The sequence below is a fragment of the Lithobates pipiens genome, unplaced genomic scaffold, assembly GCF_037356315.1.
Source record: "Lithobates pipiens isolate NorthernLeopardFrog02 unplaced genomic scaffold, aLitPip1_a1.2 Scaffold_60, whole genome shotgun sequence".
Classification (NCBI taxonomy): Eukaryota; Metazoa; Chordata; class Amphibia; order Anura; family Ranidae; genus Lithobates; species Lithobates pipiens.
The window spans coordinates 727196-741724 of record NW_027507882.1 but is presented as its reverse complement, the minus strand read 5'-3'; the positions used below and the strand labels follow the sequence as shown (position 1 = coordinate 741724).

The 14529-nt window shown below is 50.7% G+C and overlaps 1 protein-coding gene across 12 annotated transcripts in view; it reads right to left on the bottom strand.

Moving 5' to 3' along the window:
- LOC143958274 (H(+)/Cl(-) exchange transporter 5) overlaps positions 1-14529 on the bottom strand; it is a 138385-nt gene that overhangs the window by 30037 nt on the left and 93819 nt on the right. For 11 of the 12 annotated variants that reach the window (XM_077467780.1, XM_077467778.1, XM_077467789.1 and 8 more), the window contains 3 exons: positions 7897-7977; positions 4316-4396; positions 3629-4171 (listed from right to left, as the gene is read on the bottom strand). In XM_077467780.1, the coding sequence (XP_077323906.1) occupies positions 3629-4171; positions 4316-4396; positions 7897-7977 (705 nt within the window). The remainder of the gene's footprint in view (positions 1-3628; positions 4172-4315; positions 4397-7896; positions 7978-14529) is intronic. The other variant, XM_077467787.1, reaches the window with a different exon arrangement.

Sequence of the window (14529 nt, the reverse complement as noted above, 5' to 3'; positions counted from 1 at the left end):
CCCCGGGCGGTGACGAAGAAGAAAGCCGGGCTCCTCCGCTAGTAAAACAGCTAGCAGAAGATATCGGAGGAGTCCGGCGAGAAGACCCCTCAAGACAGAAGACCCCCGGAGCTGTGCAATAAATTATTTTAAAACCTTGTGTTGTGTTTTATTTACATTTTTTTCACCAGATGAATGGGTAGGGGTACATTGTACCCCATACTCATTCACATAGGATGGGGATGGCGGTATCAGGGGGCCCCCGGATTCCGATAAGCCCCCTGCCCGCAGACCCCGACAACTAACGGCCAGGGTTGTCGGGAAGAGGCCCTTGTCCTCATCAACATGGGGACAATGTGCTTTGGGGTGGGGGGGCCGCAGGCCCCCCCCCCCCCGTGTTGAGGGCATGCTGCCTGGTACGGCTCAGGAGGGGGGGCTGCTCGCTCGTCCTCATCCCCTTTCCTGACCGACCGGGTTGCGTGCTCGGATAAGGGTCTTATATGGACCTGGGGGGGGGGGGGGGGGCACGCCGTTTTTTTGGCGTAGGGCTTCCCCTTTAAGTCCATACCAGGTGACAGGGCCAGGGACGTGTCAATCTTGCCGCCGAAGGGGGCGACATTGACTTCCTTCGCTAGTCCCGGCTACCTGGAGCCGCGTTCAAAATGAACAGACTTTCCTCCGTGTGCAGGAAAGTCCGTTAATTTCAAAAGTACGGCGGACTAGGGCACACACACACGGCGGATTGTCCGCCGGACAATTTTTGAGTCAAAACTACTTTCCAAGTCCGCCGGACTTTCGGGGAAAAAAAAAAAAAAAGTCTGCCGGAGCCCACACACGGGTGGATTAGAGTCCGCCGGACAGTCTGATCGTGTGTACGCGGCATAAGGCACATCCAGATTCACTAGGCTTCACCTATGGACTCAATGTTTATTTAATAATTTGTTTTTAGATTTTTCATACAAAAATCACTGATTATTCATCTTATTAGAGTTTTATATTATTTGTATTAACCATTTGTGAGATTTACTCAATCATCTTTATTTAAAGCTTTAGAGCTGCACTCTACTCTATACCACGTCCCCAGCCACCCCTCTGTCAGAGTATATCACCTCCACAGCCGCCCCTCTGTCCAAGTATATAACCTCCACAGCCGCCCCTCTGTCCAAGTATATCACCTCCACAGCCGCCCCTCTGTCCAAGTATATCACCTCCACAGCCGCCCCTCTGTCCAAGTACCGTATATACTCGAGTATAGGCCGACCCGAATATAAGCCGAGGCCCCCAATTTACCCCCAAAAAAACTGGCAAACTTATTGACTCGTGTATAAGCCGAGGGTGAGACATGCCTGTCCATCCCTGTGTGTGTGTCCGTCCATCCCTGTGTGTCCGTCCATCCTGTGTGTCCGTCCATCCATCCCTGTGTGTGTGTGTGTGTCCATCCATCCATCCATCCCTGTGTGTGTGTGTCTTCATCCATCCATCCATCCATCCATCCCTGTGTGTGTGTGTGTCTCCATCCATCCATCCCTGTGTGTGTCTCCATCCATCCATCCCTGTGTGTGTATCCATCCATCCCTGTGTGTGTGTGTGTCTCCATGTGTGTGTGTGTGTGTGTGTGTGTGTGTGTGTGTGTGTGTGTGTGTGTGTGTGTGTGTGTGTGTGTGTGTGTGTGTGTGTGTGTGTGTGTGTGTGTGTGTGTGTGTGTCCAGCCTACCTGTGTCCCGAGCCTTTGTCCCGAGCCTCCGTCCCGTGCCGTGCCTTGCCTCCGTCCCGTGTCGTGCCTTGCCTTGCCTCCGTCCCGTGTCGTGCCTTGCCTTGCCTCCGTCCCGTCCCGTCCCGTGCCTTGCCTTGCCTCCGTCCCGTGCCCTCTTCGTCGGCGCCTCGGCGGCCATTGTAAAATTCAAAAGCCGCGCCTCCGCCTTCGCCTGTGATAGGCGGAACACTGAATTTCCCAGCAGCCTGTGTTCCGCCTATCACGGACATCGTATCATCCTCGTCCGTAGTACGAGGATGATACGATGTCCGTGATAGGCGGAACACAGGCTGCTGGGAAATTCAGTGTTCCGCCTATCACAGGCGAAGGCGGCGCCGGAGGCGCGGCTTTTAAATTATAGAATGGCCGCTGTCTGTCTGCTCGACACGCTGATCGAGCGGGCAGACAGCGATGACTCGAGTATAAGCCGAGGGGGCACTTTCAGCCTCAAAAAAGAGGCTGAAAATCTCGGCTTATACTCGAGTATATACGGTATATCACCTCCACAGCCGCCCCTCTGTCCAAGTATATCACCTCCACAGCCGCCCCTCTGTCCAAGTATATCACCTCCACAGCCGCCCCTCTGTCCAAGTATATCACCTCCACAGCCGCCCCTCTGTCCAAGTATATCACCTCCACAGCCGCCCCTCTGTCCAAGTATATCACCTCCACAGCCGCCCCTCTGTCCAAGTATATCACCTCCACAGCCGCCCCTCTGTCCAAGTATATCACCTCCACAGCCGCCCCTCTGTCCAAGTATATCACCTCCACAGCCGCCCCTCTGTCCAAGTATATCACCTCCACAGCCGCCCCTCTGTCCAAGTATATCACCTCCACAGCCGCCCCTCTGACAAGTATATCACCTCCACAGCCGCCCCTCTGACAAGTATATCACCTCCACAGCCGCCCCTCTGACAAGTATATCACCTCCACAGCCGCCCCTCTGACAAGTATATCACCTCCACAGCCGCCCCTCTGACAAGTATATCACCTCCACAGCCGCCCCTCTGACAAGTATATCACCTCCACAGCCGCCCCTCTGACAAGTATATCACCTCCACAGCCGCCCCTCTGACAAGTATATCACCTCCACAGCCGCCCCTCTGACAAGTATATCACCTCCACAGCCGCCCCTCTGACAAGTATATCACCTCCACAGCCGCCCCTCTGACAAGTATATCACCTCCACAGCCGCCCCTCTGACAAGTATATCACCTCCACAGCCGCCCCTCTGTCAAGTATATCACCTTCACAGCCGCCCCTCTGTCCAAGTATATCACCTCCACAGCCGCCCCTCTGTCCAAGTATATCACCTCCACAGCCACCCCTCTGTCCAAGTATATCACCTCCACAGCCACCCCTCTGTCCAAGTATATCACCTCCACAGCCACCCCTCTGTCCAAGTATATCACCTCCACAGCCACCCCTCTGTCCAAGTATATCACCTCCACAGCCACCCCACTGTACAAGTATATCACCTCCACAGCCACCCCACTGTACAAGTATATCACCTCCACAGCCACCCCACTGTACAAGTATATCACCTCCACAGCCACCCCACTGTACAAGTATATAACGTCCACAGTCGTGGGCGGAAAGTGGTTAAAAGGTCTGAACCTCTGGGGGGGGGGGGGGGGGGGGCAGGAATGAGCATCAATCATCTGATCGCCAATTGGTGGTCACAGTGGTCAAATGATCAGGAGCCAGTCCCTTTGGATACTGATTGTCAGCACTCCTCACAGAAACATTGGCTGCCCAGCAACGTATAAGCGTGGGGTGTGGATGTTAAAGCCCACTCTTCTGCCATCCCACATATGTGTTACACAGGTGGCAAAAGGTGAAAGAACAGCGGTTAAGACATTCTCATACAAAACGGCATACCACCCCACCCCTTACCTTAATACCGAATGTGAAGATGGTGATGACGGCTTTAAATATTAATGCCAATGACAGCTGCCACAAGGCAGTGTAGACTCCGCTACCGGCTGAGCGGTCAGGCAGATTCCCGACATTCGTACTATTGAAGTCATTACTGTAGTCGCAAAGTTTGGATGAGTCCAGCAACCCACAGTCATTGAAAAGCTCAGAGATCAGTTCGCTGGAACTTGTTCGTGTGTACTCGTTAGGAAACGCTATAACCGCTGTGATGGCGGTGACCGCCAAGACCTCAGTCACTGGATAGTGGCCCAGCTTCGTGGTCTTCCTTCGACGGCACCAAGCGATGTTCCCCCTGATGAAGAATGCGCCCCACAGACCTCCAAATATCCCAAGGAGGATGAATGGGACAAGTTCAACCAGATGCCAGGGAGTGTGAAACTCCACATAAAACAGGACTAGTCGGCTGTTTCCGAAGGGATTGATGGAGCGCAATGTGAAAGCTGCTACCAATGCAGCAAAGAATGACCTCCAAAGTGTCTTCAGGGGAAAATAATAGCTCACCTACAAGAAAAATGAAGGCTGTAAACACAGTAAAGTCAATGTGGACATACATGTAAAGGGATACTGTTGCAAGACTATTCAATCAATAACAATCTTCCAGTAACATTATATGAGCATTTAAGGTATTTTAGGCTCATTATTTACCTGTAGAAGCCTCCCTTCTGTACACATCCAAAAGCCCAAAGACTGCTGCTGTGCACCCCATCTTGGAAGTGATGTCAGCAGCTGCAGCAAACTCAGAGTTTATATAAAGCAAAAAAGAGAGGGAGCACTAATTATTGATAAAACTTGCAAACAATTGGGAATCACAAACTCATCAAAAACATCAAAGGCAATATTGCTTGATCCACTGCGCATGCTCCTTAGCTCAGGAAGATGCCACCTGAATCTACACTGGCTTACACGTTTCGAGCGGTATCTTCATCAGAGCTTCATCTGGCTCTGATTGGCTGATGAAGGGGGAATACCCTCGAAACACGTATGCTTCACCTGGCTTTGATGAATAGGGGATACCCCTGGAAACATGTACGCTTCACCTGGCTCTGATGAAGGGGGATTCCCATTGCAACATGTAAGCTTCAGCTGGCTCTGATGAAAAGAGGATACCCCTCAAAACAGTTAAGATTTATCTGGCTCGGATAAAGGGGGATACCCCTCAAACATATAAGATTCACTTGGCTCTGATGAAGAGGGGATACCCTTCGAAAAAAATCTAAGCTTCACCAGGCACAGATGAAGGGGGATACCCCTGAAAACATGCAAGCTTCATCTAGCTCTGATAAAAAGGGGGAACCCTCAAAACAGGCAAGCTTCCAGTGGCTCTGATAGAGGGAAAAATACTCCTTGAAACACATAAGCTTCACTTGGCTCTGATGAATAGGGGATACCCTTCGAAAACCCATAAGCTTCACCTGGCTCTGATGAAGAGGGGATACTTCTCGAAACATGTAAGCTTCACCTGGCCCTGAAAAAGAGGGGACACCCTTCGAAAAAAAAATGTAAGCTTCACCAGGCTCTGATGAAGAAGGATACCCCTGAAAACATGTAAGCTTCACCTTGCTCTGATAAAGGGCAATATACTCCTTGAAACACATAAGCTTCACCTGGCTCTAATGAAGAAGGGATAAGCAATTGAAACATGTAAGCTTCACCTGGCTCTAACAAAGAGGGGATACCCCTCGAAACACGCAAGCTTGACCTGGCTCTGATGAAGAGTGGATACTCTTTGAAACTCATAAGCCAAATAGAACCAGGTGGTGTCTTCGAGAGCCTAGGAGCACGTGCAGTAGATCCAGCACCAATGTCCGATGACTTTGATGAGTTTTTGATTCACAGTCGTCCGAGTATACATTCATTATGTTTTTATCAATAAATGGTTTACTAAAAAAGGTAAGGTGCTAGGCTGGGGGACCCTCTGTTTTTTGCGTTTGTACTATGATATCAGGGCATCCATCCCCAGTCCTATGAGGGCAGCAAAGCATGTTGATCTCCTTTCAGACTAAGTGAGACTCATCGGGGTCTGGACACCACACTTGTGTGCAAGAGGGCTGTTCTTATTGTTTACTTAAAAGGTTATGTAGGGAGGTGAGGGGGTGGGGTGGAGGAGCTGGGCCAACACAGTCAGTAATTAGATACTCACAAAAGAAAAGAAGGATGTTCAAAGCTTGGGATATTTTTTCATAACCTAACCCTGCTTTAAAGCGATTGTAAAGAGAATAAAAAAATAAAATAAAAAAAAACAACAAACATGTCATACTTACCTCCACTGTGCAGCTCGTTTTGCACAGAGTGGCCCCGAACCTGCTCTTCTGGGGTCCCTCGGCGGATGTCTCAGCTTCCTCCCTCAGATGCTTCTCACGTTCATGCGAGCTCCCTCGCATGGTGAGAAGCTGCATCACATGGCCCCGCCCCCGGCGCTCTGCATCAGTGGATGTGATTGACAGCAGTGCGAGCCAATGGCTGCGCTGCTTTCCATCCATCCAATCAGCGGCCAGGCTGAACAGTGGAAAGGACGTCGGGGGACGAGCGCAGGACTTTCGAGGGGTGAGGCAAGTAAAACGGGGGGCTGGGGGCGCAGGCACTGTCAGATGTTTTTTCACCTTAATGCATAGAATGCATTAAGGTGAAAAAACATTTACCTTTACAACCCCTTTAAATCTTCTCCATGGCTTTATCCCTGACCTGTCTGGTGTGTTCCTTGGCTTCACAGAACAGCTGTATTTTTACGGAGATTAAATTACACACAGGTGGACTCTATTTACTAATTAAGTGACTTCTGAAGGCAACTGGTTCCACTAGATTTTAGTTAGGGGTATCAGAGTAAAAGGGGGCTGAATGCAAATGTACGCCACGCTTCTCACATTTGTAAAAAAATTAGTGCTGTTTCTTCAGAGCCGCGTGCCGCGGCGGCGGCTCCCATGTGCATTTGTGGTCGTGGCTCCAGGCAAATCACAGCGCCGGAGACTGCAAACCTGGAAGAAACACCGGGGAAGAGGTCGGCGGTGTCAACGGTGTGCGGGCGCCACTGCAAGGCTTAGTTCTAAGGCAAGTATTTCATAATGAGCCTAGTATGAGATGCACAGAGAGAGATATGATTCAATGGACAGAGACAGAGACAGAGATGAGAGATAGAGATAGGCGATGCGCACAAGCTCATTATGCCTTTGTATTGCAAGTTCTTTTTTTCTTCTTCACGGGGGGGGGGGGGGGGGGGGGGGTTTACAAAATCTTTCAAACCTGCTCCACCCCGACCGCATGCAAGTATGTGGCACCACTGGACTGGCTTTTTTTCTGGGGGGCCGAATATTTGCGTACTTCCCTTTGAGCTGGGAGTGCACCATATGGCGTGCTCCCAGCACAGAGATGGGGGTCTCATGGAGAACCTGGCCTCCGTACCAACGATCAAGAGCCGGAACTTCTGATTCCAGGTCACTGATAGCCTCCGATTTCTCATTGTGAAGCCTATCCATTTTTTTTTCTGTGAATGGAGAAGGGGGATGCATAAAGAGTCTCTCTCTCTCACCTTTGGAGGTGAAGCAGATCGGCTATGAAGGTGAGGAGTTTTGGAGGTGAAAAGGAGGGTTATGAAGGCAAGGTGGAGGGATTATGAAGGCAGGGAGGGGTTTCGGAGATGAAGAGGAGGGCTATGAAGGCGAAGAGGAGGAGTCGTTTTGAAGGTGAGGAGGAAGGGTTTTGGAGATGAAGAGGAGGGGATATGAAGGAATGGGTTATGGAAGTGAGAAAGGAAATAAATGAGGAGGTGGGACAATGGAGAGGGGAGGAAACTAGGAGGGGTTATTTAGGGGGGGAAGTTATGGAGATGAGGAGGGGGAAGGGAATGGTGAGGGAAGAAGATGAGGAGGTGAGAAAGGGGACTGATGAAAATGAGGTGGGCTTATGAAAATGAGGAGAGTATGGAAATAAGGAGGAGGGGTTATGGCAATGAGGAGGGGGGGGGGGGGTGAGGTCTGTGTTCTCTGTAATCCATCAGAAATTATGTAGGCAGGGCTGACACCACATACTTAGGAATTCAAAGCCGTGTTGTCACGTCATAGAGGAAGGTAGGAGCACACTGTACTTTAATTTCTGGCCCATCAAAAGTTATTTTTCTTTACCTGCAGCATGGTTCAAAGGGATGGAAAAAAAAATGGGGAAAATGTGCATGTATTGCAAAAATGGACTATAGATTTTGTTTTATTAACTTTACACTTTAAATATGCAATTACCTCCTCCAGACTGAAAAGGACTCCTCCGATGGGAGCACCAAAGGCCACAGACACTCCAGCAGCAGCTGCAGCAGACAGCACCTGTTTTTTTTTAAGAAGAAAGGGTCACCATTGTCAAAATGTACAAGAGCAATGTACTAACTGTGTATAGCAGGTGAAGATCACGAGACACAGAATTATACCCTCACCGGACACTTTATTAGGTCCACCTTGCTAGTACCGGGTTGGACCCCCTTTGGCCTTCATTCTTTGTGGAATAGATACAACAAGGTGTCGAAAACGTTCCTCAAAGATTTTGCTCCATAGTGACATGATAGCATCACACAGTTCCTGCAGATTTGTCGGCTGCACATCCATGATGCCAATCTCCGTTCCACCACCAAAGGTGCTCTATAGGATGAGATGTGGCGAGTGTGGAGGCCATTGGAGTACAGTGACCTCAATGGCCAGTGGTGAGAAGATTGGAGGTTTGTGACATGGTTCCACCACCTCCCAAAGCTGTTCTATTGGATGAGATGTGGTGAGTGTGGAGACCATTGGAGTACAGTGACCTCATTGTCCAGTGGTGAGATGATTGGAGCTTTGTGACATGGTGCATTATCCTGCTGGAAGGAGCCATCAGAAGATGGGGACACTGTAGTAATGAAGTGATGGACATGGACAGCAACAATACTCAGGTAGGCCGTGGTGTTTAATCCATGCTCAATTGGTACTAAGGGGCCCAAAGTGTGGCAAGAAAAATAGGATTTTTAAAACAGCTTACCTGTAAAATCCTTTTCTTGGAGTACATCATAGGACACAGAGTCTCAAGTAATCACTTGGTGGGATGTCCCATAGCAATGCTACTTGAGGGGAGAGAGAAACAACCCATAGGGTAACCCCCAGACCTGAGGACTTACACTGCGCCCAAAGGCGATATCCTCATTCCATCTTAGGCCGCGTACACACGGGCGGACTGTTCGCCCAACCTTGTCCGCTGAACAGTGTTTGGGCGGACAGTCCGCTCGTGTGTGGGCTTTCAGCGGACAGTTTCAGCGGACAGTTGGACGGACAAAGTCTTTCGGAAATTCCGAAAAACTGTCCGCTGAAACTGTGTTTGAGCGAACAGTCCGCCCGTGTGTGGGCTTGTCCGCTGTACTTTCGAAATGAGCGGACTGTTCCCGCTCGGAAAGTCCGCCCATTTCGAGCGCGTGTACAGGTAGGCGGGGCCCGCGAAGGAGACGTCGCGGGCTCCGCCGCCTGGAATGGGCTTAAAGGGGAACCCCAACGCCGAAAAAAATCGGCGTGGGGGTTCCCCCCAAGTCCACACCAGACCCTTGTCCGAGCACGCTACCCGGCCGGCCAGGAAAGGGGGGCGAGCGAGCGCGCCCCCCCTCCTGAGCCGTACCAGGCCGCGTGCCCTCAACATGGGGGGTGCCTTGGGGAAGGGGGGGCCGCGCGGCCCCCCCACCCCAAAGCACCTTGTCCCCATGTTGATGAGGACAAGGGCCTCTTCCCGACAACCCTGGCCGTTGGTTGTCGGGGTCTGCGGGCGGGGGGCTTATCGGAATCCGGGAGCCCCCTTTAAGAAGGGGGCCCCCGGATACCGGCCCCCCACCCTATGTGAATGAGTATGGGGTACAATGTACCCCTACCCATTCACCTGTGAACTAAAGTACAATAAAAAACACAACACAGAGAAAAAATATTTTATTGCACAGCTCCGGGGGGTCTTCCGTCTTCGGGGGTCTTCTCGCCGGACTCCTCCGCTATGTGTGTGTAGCTCTTTTGCTAGCGGAGGAGTCCGGCTTTCTTCCTCCCCGCCGCCGGCCTCTTCTCCCGACTTCGGGGGTCTTGTCCCCCTCTTCGGTTCTTCTGCCGGGCCACCGCGCCTGGTCCGGTGGCCCGGTCTTCTGTCGCCGTCTTCCGTTCTTCTGTCGCCGCCTTCGGTTCTTCTGCCGGGCCACCGCGCCTTCTTGTAGCTCTTTTACAGGCGGTGGCCCGGTCTTCTGTCGCCGCCGCCGCCTTCCGTTCTTGTTCTTCTTCTTGTTCTTCTTCTTCTCCTGGAGATGTTGACTCGACGAGCTCTCCGGCCGGAATGCCAGGGACACGCTCCGCTGCCACTTATATAGTGACAATGGGGCGGTGTCACATGGTATATGTCACATGGGTTGGTCACATGGGTTGATGTCACATGGGGACTATGACATCGTAAGGGGGCGGGGTCACCATGTGACCAACCCATGTGACATATACCATGTGACACCGCCCCATTGTCACTATATAAGTGACCGCACAGCGCGGCTCTGGCATTCCGGCCGGAGAGATCGTCGAGTCAACATCTCCAGGAGAAGAAGAAGAACAAGAAGAAGAACAAGAACGGAAGGCGGCGGCGGCGACAGAAGACCGGGCCACCGCCTGTAAAAGAGCTACAAGAAGGCGCGGTGGCCCGGCAGAAGAACCGAAGAGGGGGACAAGACCCCCGAAGTCGGGAGAAGAGGCCGGCGGCGGGGAGGAAGAAAGCCGGACTCCTCCGCTAGCAAAAGAGCTACACACACATAGCGGAGGAGTCCGGCGAGAAGACCCCCGAAGACGGAAGACCCCCGGAGCTGTGCAATAAAATATTTTTTCTCTGTGTTGTGTTTTTTATTGTACTTTAGTTCACAGGTGAATGGGTAGGGGTACATTGTACCCCATACTCATTCACATAGGGTGGGGGGCCGGTATCCGGGGGCCCCCTTCTTAAAGGGGGCTCCCGGATTCCGATAAGCCCCCCGCCCGCAGACCCCGACAACCAACGGCCAGGGTTGTCGGGAAGAGGCCCTTGTCCTCATCAACATGGGGACAAGGTGCTTTGGGGTGGGGGGGCCGCGCGGCCCCCCCCTTCCCCAAGGCACCCCCCATGTTGAGGGCACGCGGCCTGGTACGGCTCAGGAGGGGGGGCGCGCTCGCTCGCCCCCCTTTCCTGGCCGGCCGGGTAGCGTGCTCGGGCAAGGGTCTGGTGTGGACTTGGGGGGAACCCCCACGCCGATTTTTTTCGGCGTTGGGGTTCCCCTTTAAGCCCATTCCAGGCGGCGGAGCCCGCGACGTCTCCTTCGCGGGCCCCGCCTACCTGTACACGCGCTCGAAATGGGCGGATTTGCCTCCGCCTTACGTGGGCGAGTCCGTTCATTTCAAAAGTTGAGCGAACTGTTTGCCCAACCTTGTTCGTCAAACAGTCCGCTCGTGTGTGGGCAAGTCCGCTCATGCAAATTTTGAGCGGACTGTTTGATGAAACTGTTTGCCGAACAAGGTTGGGCGAACAGTCCGCCCGTGTGTACGCGGCCTTACATGCACTTGATAAAATTTTGCAAATGTATGTACTGAAGGCCAAGTAGCGGCCTTGCAGATTTGAGACCTGGAGGCCTGGCGACGCACTGCTCAAGAAGCACCAACCGCTCTGGTAGAGTGCGCCTTAACTTGAAAAGGGGGAATCTTTCCTTTGAAATCATAAGTTTGAATTATAAACTTGCCAAATGCACTTAGCGACAGTGAATTTTGACGCTGCCTGTCCCTTACGAATCGGAGCAGTTTTCTTAAATACATTTTCACTGCTCTCACTACATCAAGACAATGTAGTGACCTTTCTTCCCTGGAACAAGGTCTTAGGAAAAAACCCTGGCAGGACAAGATCTTCATTCAGATGAAAGCCTAAAACCACTTTTGGCAAAAAACCTGGACGAGGGCGTAACACCACTCTGTCCTCATGAATAATTAAATATGACTCCTTACAAGAAAGAGCAGCCAATTCTGAAATCCTTCTTGCTGAGGATATAGCAAATGAAAATATCAGCTTCCTAGTCAGAAGGACTAAGGGAACATGCTGCAACGGTTCGAATGGCTGTTTTTGTAACACTGACAAAACTAAATTTAAGTCCCAAGGGCTTAAGAGTGATTTAAAGCGGTTGTATACCCGCTGAATTTTTTTTTTTTTTTTTTTAACTCACCTGCAAAGGAAAAGGCATAATGAGCTAGTATGCACCACATACTAGCTCATTATGAAATACTTACCTTAGAACGAGGTCCCAACATCTGGCCCGATCCACGCAGAGGAAGCTGACATGTTTCCTCTGCATTTCTTCCGGGTATCGCGGCTCTGGCGCTGTGAGTGGCCGGAGCCGTGATATCGTCACTCCTGCGCCTGCGCACGGGAGATTTCTTCCCGGCAGGGGCCGGAGCCGGCTGGACTTCCAGCCGAGAATCCCCCGTGCACATGCGCCGCTGCAGTCAGCGGCGCATTGCGAGGGGAATATCTCCTAAACTGTACAGGTTTAGGAGATATTTTTTTTTTCACCTACAGGTAAGCCTTATTATAGGTATAAAGGTATAAAGTACCTAAATCGAATATACAACTACTTTAACTGGCGGATTAATCCGCAGCACTCCTTGCATGAAACCCTGGACTAAAGAATACATAGCAAGCAGTCTTTGAAATAAAAATTGATGAGGCAGAGACTTGGCCCTTAATAGTACTCAGGGCCAACTTCATCTCTACGCTTAATTGTAGAAAGGTAAGAATTCTGCCTATGATATATCTCCGAGGGTACCAACCCTTGGACTCACACCAGGAAACAAGCTTTCCAGGCTCTATAATATATAGCTCTAAAAGCTGGCTTCCTAGCATTAATCAAAGTAGAGATAACTGACCTGGAAAGCCCACGTTTATTCAGAATGTGGGTCTCAATAGCCAAGCCGTTAAAATTTAGCGTTCGTAAAGTAGGATGGAATATCGGCCCCTGAGATAGCAGGTCTGGCCTTAGTGGGAAGAGCCCTGGACCCTCCACTGCCATCCTTACGATCTCTGCATACCATGACCTTTGGGCCATGCTGGTGCTACCAGTATTACCGATTTTCTTTCCAGCTTGATCCAGCAAAGAACTTGAGGTAGCAACTGAATCGGGGAAAAGTGCATAGATCAGTAAAAACCGATGCCACGGGGTCGCAAACGCATCTGTTCCGTATGCGAGTGGGTCCCCTGTCCTGGATACAAAAGTTGACGTCCGGAGTCCCCCATCTTTGGCAAACAGCCTGAAACACCTTGGGGTGAAGAGACTATTCTCCGGGGAATAACTGCCAGCGACTTAGATAGTCCACCTGCCAATTCTCTACTCCCGGAATGAAAACTGCCAATAGGCATGGGACATTCTCTTCTGTCCAAGTTAGAATCTGGTTCACCTCTCTGAGCTGAGAGACTCTTGGTGACCCCTTGTGATTGATATATGCCACAGCCGTGGCATTGTCAGACTGGATCCTGGCAGGACAATTCTTTAAACTGGGAGGTCCAGGTTTCTAGAACCAGATACACTGCCGGAATCTCTAGGATGTCGATGGGCAAGGCTCCTACTCCCCAGCCTGAAAGGCTGGCATCTGTCGTTACTACCTTCCAGATAATTGATCTGAAGGACTTTCCCTTCAGCAGGTTCCAAGATAGTAACCACCAACTGAGGCTTTGGGACACTCATGGGGGACAGCCACATTGGCAAGTCCAAAGCTTGAATAGTTTTGTTCCAAGCAGACAATACTGCTTTCAGTTTCGAATGGAATTGAGCATAGGGAACTGCTTTGAATGAAGCTACCATCTTCCCTAACAACCTCATGCAAAAGCGAATTGAAGGATTTCTCTTCAACCTGATCATCCTCACCAGCTCCTGTATGGAGCTGATCCTTGCGGGAGGCAATAACACCCCTTTTCTGGGCTGTGTCTATGATCAGGCCCAGATACACCAGCCTTCTTAGTGGCTTTAAGGAGGATTTCTTTAGGTTGAGAATCCAATCCAAACCTTCCAGGTAACTGCTTGTGATGGCTACACCTTGCTTCAAGCAAGCCACTGACTGGTCTATTAACAATAGATCGTCTAAGTAAGCCAAGACAGTTACACCCTGTGCCCTTAACCTGACTAGAGGTGGAGCCAATACCTTAGTGAATACCCAAGATGCTGTAGCAAGCCCGAAGGGCAAGGCTATTAACTGAAAATGCTTCTGTTCTACTTTGAATCACAGAAACCTCTGATGAGGAGGAAATATATGGACAAGCAGCTATGCATCTCTGATGTCGATGGACGCCAGAAGTTTTTCTCCTTGCAGGATGAAAACGACTGACTTTATTGACTGCATGCAAATGGAGCAGATTTTGGAGGAACAGATTTAGATTACGTAGATCTAGACTTGGTCTGATATCCCTATTTGGCTTTGGCACCATAATTAGGTTTTGAGTAAAACCTCAAACCTTGCTCTTGTTTGGGAATCTGTCTGATCACCCCTTGAGCCAATAATCAGTCTAATGCTTGCAACAGGGATTGCCTTTTCCCTGGATCCTTGGGAACGTTTGATCTCAGAAAACGAGATGGTGGAAACTCTCAAAGCTCTAGCTTGTATCCTAGAGACACTGTGGAGAGAGTCCATTTGTCCTGAATCTCCCTTTGCCAGACTTCTGAGTACATCAAAAGTCTTTCCCCCACCTTGGTGAGGGGAGATGCCGCTTCATAAGGAGGTCTTGTATTCTGCTTTGCAGACTTGTAGCCCCAGGTCTTCCTTTATGCCTGGTCTGATGGCAGAGGCCGAACAGTTTAAATGAAAGACCCTTATATTTTCTTTTGACTGGCAAAAGAGTACTAT